This window comes from Garra rufa, chromosome 2 (assembly GCF_049309525.1).
Source record: "Garra rufa chromosome 2, GarRuf1.0, whole genome shotgun sequence".
Taxonomy (NCBI): domain Eukaryota; kingdom Metazoa; phylum Chordata; class Actinopteri; order Cypriniformes; family Cyprinidae; genus Garra; species Garra rufa.
Genome location: NC_133362.1, coordinates 50,062,643 through 50,079,120, shown reverse-complemented (window position 1 = coordinate 50,079,120; position 16,478 = coordinate 50,062,643). Strand labels below are relative to the sequence as shown.

The 16,478-nt window shown below is 37.3% G+C and overlaps 1 protein-coding gene across 1 annotated transcript in view; it reads right to left on the bottom strand.

The window, feature by feature from the left end:
* The window catches only part of LOC141326525 (ankyrin repeat domain-containing protein 11-like), a 31,588-nt gene extending 15,799 nt beyond the window's left edge, over positions 1-15,789 (bottom strand). The window contains exons 1-6 of the mRNA XM_073835266.1: positions 15,703-15,789; positions 10,018-10,156; positions 2,259-2,432; positions 559-759; positions 235-377; positions 1-148 (exon numbers count right to left, since the gene is read on the bottom strand). Of these exons, the coding sequence (XP_073691367.1) occupies positions 1-148; positions 235-377; positions 559-759; positions 2,259-2,432; positions 10,018-10,156; positions 15,703-15,789 (892 nt within the window). The remainder of the gene's footprint in view (positions 149-234; positions 378-558; positions 760-2,258; positions 2,433-10,017; positions 10,157-15,702) is intronic.
* Positions 15,790-16,478: the final 689 nt, after the last annotated feature.

Below are 16,478 nucleotides of genomic sequence, written 5' to 3'. Positions count from 1 at the left end.
CTGAAGAACTCTCCTCACTGGAGGTGTAAGTGCCTTTTCCCTGCAACAGATTAAGCATTGTTTGCGAATTTGCCACTTTTAACGGAGTCTCTCCTCTTCTGTTGCTTTGACAAGGATCCCCTCCATATCGTAACAGCAGCTTCACAACCTATAAAACCAGATAATGGTTGTCAATATCAACTTTAAAACCTCAAAATAAACCTTAACACAGAATATCTGTTCTGAGGTACTTACTTTGAGATGGCCATTGTTAGACGCATCATGTAGAGGCGTGTCGTCATCTAGGCCCTTGGTGTTAACCTCAGCCCCGGCTGCCAGCAGCTGCTTGGCCACATCGTAATACCCTCTGTTACACGCCTCATGCAGTGCGGTCCAGCCTAAAATAAAGAGCATGCCGCTATTCAATGTCTGCTCATCTATGTTTTTGAAAGAATTTCATGAGGGAACTCATGAAATTTAACCAGCTTGATATAGTAATCACATAATATGCCATTCAATTCCATCAGCATGTTATAATACTAAGGTGGACGTCAGGTGATTTCTAACAGCAGCCATTACCTGCAAAGTCTTTTACATTCACGTCAGCCCCCTCGTTGATGAGCTCCTTTATCCGGCGTGCCTCCCCACGTATGGCTGCCCTGTGCAGCCGCGTCTCACCCCTCTCATTCCGCTTGTTAACTTTGTCTTTGGTTTTTGAGGCAGAGTTTGGTGTTCCCTTCTGACCCAGACTTGACTGCGACTGGTGCTTTGGTGTTGTGTCTAAACAAAAGTATCAGAATTAACAGCGAATACTTTTAGAAGTGGTTCTCATTCAGGGGGCTGGGGCACTCTACAGGGTCTCTGCATACTTCCAAGGGAGTCACATGATGGCATGGTAATTTCTTGGTAATTTCTGTAATAAATATAATTATGCTTACTGTAAGTTAAAAAAAGTACAGCTACAAAAAGGTCAAGTCAACTTACTAAAAAATATTTTTTCTAAAAAACATGTTCTTTAGTTCCTAGCTTTGTAATTATCAAAGCTAAAGTGTAAAAGAAAACATATTAACCAACACAGGATAGGGGATTCAAATATTGCCTTCAACAACGGAAGGCCTTGGAGTCAAAAACGTTGAGAACTACTGACTTACAAAGTATGAGCTACTGACCGAGCACTGTTTGCTCTGACCTCAAGGTGGCAGTCTTACACAACAAACATGGCAAACGACACCTTCTGCCTGCATTACATCTTTTGACTAAATTACACAGTTTTAACAGAATTCTACATCTTAGATTTGAATGATATTGTCAATAACAAAAATACAGCAACACTGAATCAACAAACTATTCAGTTCGTTAACAAAGCAATTTATTAATGACCACAGGGATGACAGAGCTAACTTATAGCTACACTTTCTATTTTCAGACACATTCAGAACAACCTAAATAGTGTGCACAACAATAGCTCGCTTGCAAAAGTGCTCCGCAGAGGTGGGGTTAGGGGTGTTTCCTGTACAGGGTGGGCCATTTATATGGATACACCTTAATAAAATGGGAATGGTTGGTGATATTAACGTCCTGTTTGTGGCACATTATAAGTGGTCAGAAACTTGTAAATAACTCATGAAAGAATAAAGTTACGTTAAAACCAAGCACACCATTGTTTTTCTTGTGAAATTCCCAATAAGTTTGATGTGTGATGTATCCATATAAATGGCCCACCCTGTAGTCTTTTGTTTTGAAAAAATAAATCTGACAAACTATTTTAAGTGAAAGAGCTAAATTTAATTTAACTAATAAAGACATGCATACTTGAGATTAGAAATACAATTTATGAAATAAAAATTAGTCTATCTTAAAAAAAAAAAAAAAAAAAAAAAAAAACTATCAATAGACATTTGAAAAATGAAATGCAATCCAAGGTTTTAACTTTTCCTCAAGCTCCAACATTAAAATGCAAAACCACCCGAGCCAATTCAATCAAATCTGAATGTGAACAATTCATATTGAAACAGTACAACCGAGTCCCTTGTTGCTCTATCAACAGTCCTGGAGGGCTGATGAACAACAGTGGATTAAGATTGCAGAGGTTCATTTCACTGAAGTAATGGAAATTGATGAGGGTTATCTTGTTTAATTGAATTCTAATTAAGTGCTGTGGTGTGTGTTTAAATGAAGAACAGCGTGAAAGTGCAGCAGGGACAGTGGAAGCTACTGAAGCCACTGGGCCCCCTCCTGCTCGCAGACCCCGAGACGTGGCGCTCATGACAAACACGCACCTGGACTGTTTACGGACTCCTCCGCCGTCATCTGCATGAGAAGAGCCACCTGCTGCCGCTCTGAGAGGGGATACCCGGCCCGGATCCCTGGCATGCCCATCCCAAATGGCAGGCCTGACTTCCTGGTGTTAGTGGGCTCTTTTTTAATGCGCTTCCGCTCTGGACCTTGTTTTTCTGTGGAGGGGAAAACAGGGGATATTAAACCACAAACCAGCCTCATGCACACTTGTGAACAGACATAATATCCTCAGTTTTGTGACCTTCATAGTCTATCTAATTTAATATGCATTCCCATGTATGCCATCCTTAGTAGCCTGAAGGTCAAGTGAAACCTTGGGTGAATTCCCAGCCGCCTGGCCCATGTGAAAGCCTGCTGGTGGCAGCAGCCATGGTGTGAGATTACCCAAAAGCCTCATGGGGAGGGAGGGGTCCTCTGTTGCCATTCTAGCATGTGTGTATGTGTGTGTTTCTTTAAGGCTATGACTTGGCAGCCTGTCACCGATTACAAAATGGCCGGTGTTCACATTTCAATGTGGCTGAGGCAAGGTCACCGCTGCGTTTGGACAAAAGCAGCTGCTCTTCACAGAAACACCCATCAATTATTCTCAGTATGTCAGTGTCAACATATCTGCCTTACAATGCGGCCGTTCAGTTCTTTATAGCCGTCTCGCCCGTGCTATCGACTTACAGTGGGAGAGCCATCTTTGTGTTTGCCAGTTTCCACTGTATGACCCCCAAGCCTCAAACTGTACAAACATGCCCAAATGTCACACAGGCATTCCTGTGCCATTAACACCAATAAAAACCCAATGAGGTACAACAATCCTGTCATCTAGATTTTTGCTCTTGTCTAATCTATGGAATATCTACAAGCCAGCTTGTTGTTCCCAACGTAGTGATTTGCTCAAGGCCACAAGCATAATTTATAGAAAGACAAAGCCAGACACAAATGCTTCCAGCAACAAAGATCTTTCCAGGAATTATTTTTCACAGTTTTGGGCTGATGAATATTTGCTAACACCTGTAAACACTTACGCGTAATGTACCCCAACCTCTTAAACATGCATACGTACTTGCCATTTAGTCACATTCCTGTGATTCAAACCTTGAAGAGAATGAACAGCAGAAGCAGTCTAAACATGTTTATAACATGCAGATGAAGGTAACAAACGCAGTGTTTGCACTTTTAGTCTACTAAAATAGACGCAACTGAGGTAATGACACCGGTACAGCATTACAGAAGAATTCTGGTGGATTACGCTATGTCTCAATTTGTTGTGCTTTAAGTATGTTGAATTTGTGTCTGCAGAATGTTTTATTTTGTGACCCTGGATCACAAAACCAGTCATAAGGGTCATTTGTTGAATTTGTGAATTTTTGAGCAGTATGGTTTGTTAGGATAGGACAATATTTGGCTGAGATACAATTATTTAAAAATCTAAAATCTGAGGGTGCAAAAAAAATCGCCTTTAAAATGGACCAAATGAAGTTCTTAGCAATGCATATTACTAATGAAAAGCTTTGATATATTTACAGTAGGAAATTTACAAAATATCTTCATCTTTACTTAATATCCTGATGATTTTTGGCATAGAATGCCAATACAATGCAATGCAATACATACAATGCTACTTATGGTTTTTGTGGTCCAGGGTCACATATTATATGCAGTACTAATTTTTTAATCAAGTAACAAGAAAAAAAATGTATTACAAGTCTTGTATCAGTGCTTAATATACTGCAGATATATTGAAGTTCAAACATAATAACAGTCTCTACTTGATATTAATACTATCACACAGTATAAACTGTCATATGGCTTATGCCATATGCGACCCTGGCCCACAAAACCAAGTCTTAAATAGCTAAAAAAAATTGGTATATTTGTAGCAAATAGCCAAAAATACATTGTATGGGTCAAAATTATTGATTTTTTTGTTTTATGCCAAAAAAATCATTATGTTATCAAGTAAAGATATTTTTTCAAGATATTTTGTAATTTTTTGCCGTTAATATATCAAAAGGTAATTTTTGATAAGTAATTATTTGCATCGCTAATAACTTTTGGACAACTTTAAAGGTGATTTTCTCAATATTTTGAAATTTTTTTGCACCCTCAGATTCTAGGGTTTTAAATAGTTGTATCTCGGGCCAAATAACAAACCACACAGCAATAGAAAGCTAATTTATTCAGCTTTCAGATAGCGTATAAATCTTAAAAAAAAAAAAAAAAAAAAAAATTACAAAAAACATTTAAAAAAATAAAAATCACAGAACCAAACCCACTAAATAAACACTATGAAATCATGTCACCAAATCTACACTGCAAAAAATATTTTAACCAAAAAAGCTAGTTTACTCAACAACTGTGACATCTGTCTTTGAGAGCGATGAATTTTTGTTGCAAGTTTAGCACTTGTCAAAATGCAATTTAAAGAAAAAAAGGGCCATTCAGAAAGCAGGTTACGGGAGCCTGTTCCTCCAAATGATTAGTTAGTATTTAAAAACAGTGGTTATCTGTCGAGAGGGACCATTGATAATCTTCTGCATTAACATAAAACACAGTCCAGTTTAACAGACCAGTTTCACACTAGAAGCACAAATCACCAACATAAAACATTTCTCAAATTAAATGTTGCTTTAACCGACTTACATCATTGCTGAAAACCACCTTATAGTTGGCTTCTTCCTGTATTGGAAGTGGCATAACTAGTTTTTTCTTTTTTTTGCAAACAACCCAAACAAGAAGAGCTGGTTAGGTGTGAGGTTTGTAAAGTCTTTAATCAGCTAATAGAGCAAAACTGAATGACTGAAGAAGAAAAAAAAACACCACCCAAAGAGTCTTCAGTAATGTACCAAGGAAATGTTCAGAATGATTTCATCTGACCAGCTCAAAATATGTGATCTCTGATCACAAAACCAGTCATAAGTGTAATTTTTTGCTAAATTAATAAGCTTTTTATTTATGTATGGTTTGTTAGGTTCAGACAATATTTGGCCGAGAGACAACTACTTGAAATCTCGAATCTGAGTGTGCAAAAAAAATAAATAAATAAATAAATAATGGTGAAATAATGAAATACCGGAAAAGTCAAAATTAAGTTCTTAGTAATGCATATTGCTAATCAAAAAATAAGTTTTGATATATTTACCATAGGAAATTTACAAAATATCTCCATGAAACATGATCTTTACTTAATATCCTAATGATTTTTGGCATAAAAGAAAAATAGTTAATTTTGACCCATACAATGTATTGTTGGCCATTGCTACAAATACACCTGTGCTACTTGCGACTGGTTTTGTGGTCCAGGGTCACATGTAAAACACCAGTGGTTTTAACTGATCAGTCTCTCAGTTTGACTAGTGTAGTATTTCTTGGTATGATGTGAGTGAGCTGTTTACTGCATGTCCTCTGAGACTGATGGCTGAAAGGGAATCTAGGTCAGGGACTGAGGGTTACAGGGACAACAGCCTAACAGACGGGGAAATTTCCAATGGTAAACATACAAGTGTATGTTGTAGCTAAGGTGTTCTAGGTGGTTTCAAGTCAAGAAGCCACAGACAAAATCAAACTGCTTAGAAGTGAAAGTAAAAGTAGTGCTCTTTAATCATTTCTGTACATCATCTCTGGAGCATGTATGTTGAGAGACGAGTTATGCACTGTAGTGCAAGACTTATAGTTAGTAAGTTTTGAACTTTAACTATAGAAATGCCACTTATAAGAATCCAACATTACACATGGATCCCCAGTCAATCACCAAAACCGTAAGGCAGAAACTCTGCGAGCTGCCCAGAGAAAACAGGAAATGAAGGCAGAAGAGACAGGAAGTGCCCGCAGGATGTTGTGTCAATACTTTATGCACAGCAGATGAAAGGACAGTGTGGGGGAGGGGTTAAAAAAGAGTGAGGGGATTGGTTTTGTCAGCCACAATGATGAAGGAAGTCATCCACGGAGACTTGAGGTTTCTTCTCTGAGAAAATGTAGAATGGTAATGTGTCAGAGGCAGTGTGAACGCAGGCCACACTTCACCTCTTCAGAACGCAAGGGCAGCAGCACCAGTGGGAGACGCGGTAATAAAACCGACGCCGACACAATTCAGGCACCACCAGATCTGATATATACGGTGAAATCACAATAGTGAATAATTCATAAGAACGCTGCATGACAGAAAATGAAATACTACAAAAACATTCCTCCCTCCAGGAATGAGTAATGCTCCATGGCTTGGTCGTACGAAGGCCAAAAAACATCACCGGTCCGATCTGTTAGACAGCAGCGAATCTCTTCTCTCTGCCTACAGGAAGCAGACACGTTCTAAATGCGAGTGTGCGCGCATGTTAGCCAGAGACCAATTGCGTGTGCAAGTGTACCAGTGCACATGCCTGCCAGCGTTAGCAAGGCGTGGGCAGCAGCGGAGCAGCAAATATTACTGCTCTTATCAGCCGACCCACTCCCTTCACCCTTATCCACAAAATTCTCCCTCCACAGCTCACGTCCACCGTCTGCTATAGCCCGTGTGCCCGAAGTGCTCAGTTCGTGCAGTGCGTATCCCAAAAAAGCACCTCATAAGCTATTCGGTCTCTGTAATATCCTCTGGAAATGCATTGTTATTTGCACGCTAAATGTGTCGCCACTAGCGAAGACTCTTCAGAGCGGTGGCACTGCATTCTATTTCCATGCCAAGTTCTGCCTCTAATACATAATGCAGCAAAGATGTCTGCGGCCTGAGAAAGCGCAGCAGAGGTAATGAGCAAACACAGAAGATGGAGGCAGGAAGACAGCGAGATGGAGAGAAGGAACGGAGGAAGTATCCTGAGTGCTCTTGGGCCTTGTGGGTTGCTCCTGCACTAGAGCTAAGTGGCACAGACGATCTCTGCAGTCTCCCCGAATGCAAAACGCACCGAGAGCCCATGAGAAAGATGCAGAGAGGGAGATGTAAAAATATCAGCTAAATAAATTATGTATTTCAAATGGAATCTTCCAGAAAATGGAGGACAGGAAACACCCTCCGTGACACAGTGAAGATGGCTCAATTTTACCCCGGCTTCAGCTTTGATACACAGTTGTACACAATATACTGATGATCTTGAAAAAAGGCTTTAACTTTTTTCTTGCTCTGCCAGGAATATAAATGTTAGCTATTTTTAGCCACATGTTTTTGTCAACAATTTTGCAATAAACTATACTGAGACCTTAGCTTTTCCCAAATTCAAACAGAATATCTTTATATGCCAGCCGTTAAATTTAAAGCAGTTAAAATGAATTAATTAATGCAAATTAAAACCAACCAAAACAGTACAGATTTATAATCACATCAGTTATCAGTCATAAAACAATTAGTAGCTTATCAGTAATATCCAAAATTTTAATACCAGAGCATTCAAATTTAACATCATCTCTGCTGTACTCATGCTATTCTTAGGTTTGTTTTTTTGGGGGGGAACCAACTCCAGCTTATTGCAGCCTAATAACTAACACTGTCTCCATCTGCACCATGAGCTAGGGCTAGGCGATACATTAATTACAGATATTGGTGACGATATAAAATTATGAAATAATGTGCAAAAGAAGTTTAAGTAATCTCAGTTTCACTTGATTATAACAGCTGATAGATGCTGCATTCAAATGTCCGTGCATATGTGCAAATGCTCTGTGAAGAGCATCAAAGGTTTCTATTTACAACACGTTCAACAGTGTTGAGCACTGTAGCCAATCAGCGCCAACCCAATGAACATACAAAATCAGAGGTGTTTTCTTTAGTCAGTGGCACATCCACTGATTTACATGATGAAAATAAGATATTGATCGTGGAGTGTAGACAACTTCAACACTATAAAGGGTGTTTTCGTGAGAGTGCAGTTATAAAGTGAGCACTCTGAGTTCATTTAGTAAAAAGCAGTAAGCTGTCACCATGTCTGTATTTTTGATTTTGTAGCTGGTACAGTCAAACCAAAAATTAAGCCATCAGATACATTTTTTTTTACTAGTGGGTGCAGGACACCATAGTTAATTTATGTAAGTGAGGATAGTAAAATAAAGTAAACGGTGACATTTTACCCCAAAAATCTTCATACCAGTAAAACTGAAATTTGGGACCAAAAATTATTCAGACACTTTGACCTGACCATGTTTTGCTTAAGTGTTTTTTTTAATTGCTAATGCGACCTTTTTACACCACAGACTAAACAAAATTAAGTACCTCTTGGTAATTGGTCAACAAAGTACTGATAATTGTGTAAATATTGTCATACTAACAGTTGTTAGACTTGGTTGATTGTAATCCATTACATACCTTTCTATCAAAGTTATCTGACATTATCAAGATGAATTTGTTCTGAGTTATTGCTATTTTATTACAATTTTCTTAATGACAGTGATATTGTGAGAAATATTGAAGGTGTCTGAATAAATTTTGGTTTGACTGTATGTACTTTGTAGCAATTAGCCAGATCATGCTTGTTTTCATGACCCCACACCTTTTCAAATTTGAGAAAATATTAACACATACATCAACTATTATCAAAATTAAGAAAAATATAAAGAGATACATTCTTTAGCTATATCGCCCAGTCCTAACATCTTCCTTTCCATTTCATTCTGGCAAAGACTGAGTTAATAATGGCTTTCGTAGCAACTGCTAATGCTTAATAATTAAAAAGCTTCCATTGCAGTAAAACGTTAAATGCACGTCCAACTTTCAGCAGCAGCCGAAAGGGTATTTGTGTGAGCTCATTGCGGTAACGGAACAAAGATCTAACTAGTCCTGTACTGGAAACCCTCCAACTGGGGGAAGAGACCATGGAGAGAGCAACTCAACTACATCAAAAAGTCCCAGTAAGGGTGCATGAGGTGGAGCACAGCCAAGAGTTGGACTGAGTCCAGTAGGAACAGACAATGATGCAGCATAAAAACATGCAACAAAAAAAAAATCCGAGCTACCTTCATAGAGACTGAAAAGAGAGTATTTGAATCTCTGGTAAAAAACAAAAAAAAACAAAAAACTGCTTTTAAAAACTGAAGAAACATTCAATGGATTTGTTATAAATAGATAAAACAAATGCAAAAAGCAATACGCCACTGTTTAGAGCAAAATAAGTGTTGGAAATGGACAGAGAAAGAGAGACCAACACCGAGACAGGCCAATCAAAGAACGGACATGACCACACCCCCCTATTAGCATTACAATGAGCACTTCAGGCATTGTCTGATGAGAGAGAAAATGGGCAAGATTTCACGCCTTACAGCCACGTCTCAAAAGAGATGGGGGTTCTGCCAACGGCTTGCTAAAAGGTTACAGAGAGGCTGCGCCTCGACTGCAAAAACATGCCGAAATAACAGCCATAAAACAAACCACACTACTCAAAATACATTTAAACCACTGTCTTTCTACACAAGCTAAAAAAACACAACAACAACTGGAAAAAATAGCCAATTTGCAACATAAATGTAAAGCTTGCCGTAAACTCCCACATTCAGTGAGGATCAAAAGAAACACTTGAACAAAAATTATAATGACCCAGGCTGAACTACATCAAAAGATCCTTAAAAATAAAACAGAGTATGATATCTCACCCTTCTCAGCATGTCACATCCAACAAAATTTCCAATTACACGACTAATGGTTTCTCCATCAGCACTTCTGTCATTCCAGCATGCATTACTGAAGAAAAACAACAACAGTAGCCCACACACAAACACTCACACACTTCCTGTTACCCAGAGTTCTGTGCTACGAGCCGGCTCCGCCCCCCTTACCCGAGTCAGAATCTTTCTGATCTCCATTGGCTCCGACGGTGAAGGGCAGCTTCCTCTTAGGAGCTTTCTCTTTCATCTCTTTGACACCATCGCTGTGGTCCAATTTAGGAGTCTTGTTTGACGAGCCTTTGTCTTTATCCTAGGGGAACATGGGGAATAGTGTAAGTTTAGTAGGAAACAGCATAAAACAGTATCTCAAATGATTCAGCTCTGGGACAAATTTTGCTGTCACAAAGAATAAATGTAGAAGATACAACTACAAAAGCTTTATACATTATTGGTACCTCTTTAGTGGATATATAGGACTATGGACCTGCTCCCTTCTAACATCAGAATTTTTGGGTTAAACATACTATAAACATTCTTGGAGAAGAAAAAAACAAACAAACAAAAAAAACGTCCCGTTGAGATCCTGTTTTGCAACATTTTTAGGGAAACTGCCAAGTAACCTGTATATATGACCCTGGACCACAAAATCTTAAGTAGCATGGGTAAATTTGTAGGAATAGCCAACAATACATTGTATGGGTCAAAATTATCTTTATTTTTCTTTTATGGCAAAAATCATTCGGATATTAAGCAAAGATCATGTTCCATGAAGATATTTTTTTACAGTTCCTACCGCAAATATATCCAAACTTAATTTTTGCTTAGTAATATGCATTGCTAAAGATTTCATTTGGACAACTTTAAAGGCGATTTTGTCCATATTTAGATTTTTTTGCACCCTCAGGTTCCAGATTTTCAAATAGTTGTATCTCAGCCAAACCATACATCAATGGAAAGCTTATTTATTCAACTTTGAGATAATGTATAAATCTCAGTTTTAAAAAATTGACCCTTATGACTGGTTTTTGGTCTAGGGTCACATATTTAAAAGGCATTTTCATCCACATTGTTCATTCTGAGACATTTCTGTGTTTCAAAGTTGAGCATTCACCATTTTTGACAATTTGAATATACAGATAATTCTACATTTATGGACATACTATTCTTTCCTGCACATTTAATTACCATCTAAAACAGGAATACACAATTTAAGTGCTAGTACAAGAGAATATTCAATGAAAGATTTAAAAAGTGACTTAAGCAAGACAGTAGATACTTTATGCAAGACGTTTGAGAGGAGGGGGTCTGAAACTGTTCCAAACCCTTCACATCAACGACTGGAACCCATCAGAAACCCCCACCTCAACAAGCCTCTTCAAAGCTGCGCACACCCAGTCCTGCCAAAAAGCCCATCATTAAAGACATTCAATATTCAGATCTCAAATACAACCCATCTTGCAAAAAATCCTTCCAACTAGAAACACACATCAGCCATACTTAACAGTTTCAACACATACAGCATAGTTTCATACTGCCTGTGCTCTCATTACTGTACAACTTAATGGAATCTTTTCCCACATTTTCCATGTGGAAAGTGAGACAACATCTACAGAAAAATATATTAAATTCCGCAATGGAAAAGAAATTGAGATTTTAACCAGATCTCATAAAAAAATTAAAAAACATACATGGTTGTATAAATAATATAACTCCATGAATGTATAAGCAAAAGGCTGACTGTTGAGAGAGGAAGTGGAACTAGAGCAGCTGTGGATATGTCTGCTACTGGCAGTGCTAATGAAGGCTAATTAAAGAGCTTTCAGTGCCGTGATAAAGCTAAAGCTGAATGCAGTGCAGAGCTGTTTGTACTGTGAGAGCCTCTCCGTCCAGCCCACATCCCCCTCTGTCATGAGACTATGATGTCATCCACGTGCAAACACACTCGCACGCACACACACACACAAACACAAAGACAATGTGCCCGTAAGAACTGAGCTCGATACGAAAACACAGTGAGCCAGAGACAGCGAGAGAGAGAGAGAGAGAGAGAGAGAGAGAGAGAGAGAGAGAGGGAGAGAGAGATATAATAGCTGTATTTCTTACAGCATGTACAGAAACCAAAGCTAAATCAAGTATTAAAAAAAAAAATAAATAAATAACTTTCACTGCCTTTCTCTAAAACCATCTGTGTGAGCAGCCCTGTTTACTTGCTGGTCTCCTAGCAATGTTTTCACTCTTCCTCGTTCGCTCACGCGCTCGCTCCCTCCCCCTCGCAGAGTCTGATGCAATACTACACAGAATGATGTACATACACACACCATCTGGGCCATAAACTCTTCACTAACTCTGGCTCGTCTTGCACCAAAACACTGACCCTCAGATTCAAAAACACTTATGGCATTGAATGCCTCTTCAGTTATATATTGCTTTCATACAATCCCAGACAGAATTTCTACAGTGTTTTCATTCCTAATAGAGTAGAATACAATCTTTTACGACTCGGTATTGAGCGTTGGTTTTGCTTTTGTTGTTTTGCCTGCATTTGCGAATCCTGGGATGGACGCCAATGAATCTCATTAATCATCACGTCGAACATTCTCAAGATGGTTAAGTCTCTTAACTAAGAATTGCCATATTCTCACAGTTTCGCGATCTTAGGATATAAGGTGGTGTACTTGGGATCACTAAGATTTTATGTTTAAGACGTTTCTTATGATTATCAAGGCTGCATTTATTTGATCAAAAATCCAGAAAAAAACATTAATATTGTAAAATGTTATTTCAAATGTAAACAGCTTTCTATGTGAATATTTTTTTATATTTTCAGCATCATTACTACAGTCTTCAGTGTCATGTAATAACCCTTCAGAAATCATTGTAATATGCTGATTTATCATCAAAACGGTTGTGCTGCTTCATATTTTGTTGGAACCTGTGATATTTTTTCAGGATTCTTTAATAAAAAGTTAAAAAGAACAGCATTTATTTAACCCTCTGGTGCTCTTCGGTCACTTCTGACCGAAAAAATTTCTGTTTTGAATTTTTAAAAATCACTGCTTAATCGGAATGACATGAAACTAGGTGACTTTTATGCCATTTGGAATGTCAACACAAAAAAAAATTGAGGGCATGATTCAAGCAGGCTAAGTGGTCGTAAAAAAAATAGTCACACTTGTGCTCTTCGGTCTAAAATGACCGACCATAGGAAATGAATGGGAAATCGACAAAAATACAAATATTCAGAGAATTTTTGTGTGTACAATCTACAAATCCTCCACAATGCTGAAAAAAAGTACACAGCAGTGAAGGGGTGACACTCTAAAACACACCCATTCATAAACACACCCATTCACACACACACGCACACACACACACACACACACATTAATATACACACCTCTATTCGGTCACTTTTGACCAAAACATTTTCGGTTTAGAATTTTTCAAAAAATCACAGCTTCATCAGAACAGTACCAAATTCATTGACTTTTATGGCATTTGGAATGTGAACACACATAAAAAATTAGGGCACGATTAAAAAAAACTAATAATAAAATAAAAACTTGTGCTCTTCGGTCTAAAATGACCGACCATTGGAAATGAATGGGAAATTGACAAAAATACAAATATTCAGAGAATTTTTGTGTGTACAATCTACAAATCCTCCACAATGCTGAAAAAAGTACACAGCAGTGAAGGGGTGACACTCTAAAACACACCCATTCACACACACACACACACACACACACACACACACACACACACACACACACACACACACACACACACACACACACACACACACACACACACACACACACACACACACACACACACACACACAAACACACTAATATACTCACCTCTATTCGGTCACTTTTGACCAAAACATTTTCGGTTTTGAATTTTTTTAAAAAATCACAGTTTCATGAGAACGCTACCAAATTCAGTGACTTTTATGGACACACATAAAAAATGAGGGCACGATTCCAAAAAAAAAAAAAAAAACTTGTGCTCTTTGGTCAAAAATGACCGACATCAGGAAATGAATGGGAAATCGACAAAAATACAAAAATGTACAGAATTTTTCTGTCTCTTTCTCACACATCCACACACACATGCACAAATGAACTGAAACACAGCAAATTGAGAAGATGTAAAATAAAATAAAAAATATATGTATAAAAAAATTACATATCCAGAGTGCAAAAGACACACACTCTCTTGCATATACAAAAAATTAACACTTCAAATCATATTTATAACAAAAAACTATCCCAAACTGGATAAGAAATAGTCTTTGAGATTGTTTAAATGTATGTTCAACTATTCCACCTAATAAAAATGCTGAATCAATTGTCTAAAAACAACTAGGCAATTCACAAGCTGCTTTGTAGAGAACTATACAGGCATCAAGTTACACCTGCCATTACAGATGTTTTTCTCGTTTTTTACCAACAGATGGCGCTAATCTGCCTTCAAAAATTAGTGTTGAATGGCTGAGTCTCTATTTCAACCTGAAATACTGCATTCATTAAAAAAAAAAATTAAAATAAATTTTTTTATTATTCTCAATGGCAAAAAATGGATATTAATTACAGCATAAATATTCATTATTACCACAAAACCCTCTCAAAATGCAAAAGAAAAAAGAAAAAATATTATTAAACAAAAATGAATTGGAATGGTTTTACTGAAAAAATTACAGGATGCGTTACAGGTGTCCGGTCACTTCTGACCGCGAAGAGCACACGTGTGACTGCTAAACGAAGAGCACCAGAGGGTTAAAATATAAATTCTTTGTAACATAACTACAATTTAAAAGTTTGTGCTCAGTAAATTTTATTCTTTTTCTTTTTTTTTGAAAGAAATGAATACTTTTATTCTCCAAGGATGCGTTGAATTGATAAAAAGTGATGGCAAAGACTTATATTGTTAGAAAATATTTCTATTGTGAATAAATGCTGTTCTTTTTATTTTTTTTATTTATCAAAGAATCCTGAAAAAAAGAATTACAAACAACAACAAAACTGTTTATAACATTGATAATAAAAGAAATAAATCAGCACATTAGAATGATTTCTGATCATGTGACACTGAAGACTGGAGTAATGGGTGATACAAATTCAGCTTTGCATCACAGGAATAAATTATATTTTAAAACACATTCAAATAGAAAACCATTATTTTAAACTGTAATAATATTTCACAATATTACAGTTTTTCTTCTATATTTTTAATCATGTGAACGCAGGCTTTGCGAGCATAAAAGAATTCTTTAAAAAACATTACAAACTCATCATAAACTTTTGAATTGCAGGGTATATTAAAGCTGCAGTGTTATAAATGATCAAAATCAGTAAACAGTAAAAAGCAGTAACACTAACAGTAAAAAAAGCTGTCCAATCTATGTAAATTTGCACAAAAATATTCTTATAAACCAAATATACCAAGCCAAAGAATATCTATTAATGTTGACATTACCCAGGTGTGTTATAGAGGGCAATGTGTTCTGTTTTAAGCACCTTTTCCATTTTAAGAAAAGATTAGCTAGGATCCTCTATTGGCTGACTCTTACTACAACTAAAAGATTCCCATTCTTTGTCCAAATGCTGAAATAACCACAGCAATACAGTGGAATGCTGTATGTAGCTCTAAAAAAAATAGGAGGATATAAACTACTGAATGGGTTGTTACTTAACCTCTTAGTGTTCCAATGTTCCACCTGCAGAACATTTTGCATCGAGTTAAGTCTGACAGGAATGCTAAGGGGTTAAATGCTAAGAAAGGTTTCAGGCGGTTATACCAGCAGTATGTGTGTGTGTGTGCATTTGATATAAAAGCAATTTTCCTCACCTTCTTCCCACCCTGCTTTTCCACCATGTCGGTGTTGGATGGGAAGTCCTCCAGCTGGGGGGTTTTAGAACCCCCACCCTTGGGCATCGTTCAGCTATTGCCACGCCAAACCTCATTCACGCTTCCATCGCATCGTCATCGACCGTCTGTGAGACAGAGAGAGAGAAAGAGGGAAGGACACATTAGCACTTTACTGTCACTCTCCTTTAAGACATTTCACTTAGCACACAAAGTTGTCTATTTATTGTTCAACTGGCCATTTTCAAAACACTTTAAAGCAACAGGTCTTTAAAAACAAATAGCATTTATGCACTGATGCACTTTGAAAGAAATAAGAAATGACATCTGGTAATGTTCTATATCCACAAAAAGTCATCCTGTAAGATGGATGTAAGAACTGAATAGTAAAAACACAAACAGTCATCAAAAAATATGTATCAAAATAGAGTTGTCACAATTATTGCAAAATTAACTGATCATGTTTATTTGATATAACAGTGACCAGAGTACATTTCAGATTACAACCATATTGACATCTGGTTGCATTTTATTTTCACTCCCCATTTGTGTAAGAAATGTTTCCGGGATTTACAAATTACCATGGAAAAATAATGACATGCTATGATACAGAGGTGATGACAGCATTCATTTTGGAACAAGGGCAAGTTAAAAAACCATTGCCAATTACACACAAACTCAAAGGCTTTCATGTGAAAGAGATACAGGGGTTTGAATAGAAAACATGATAGTGATTAAACTACAGTACAAATACTACA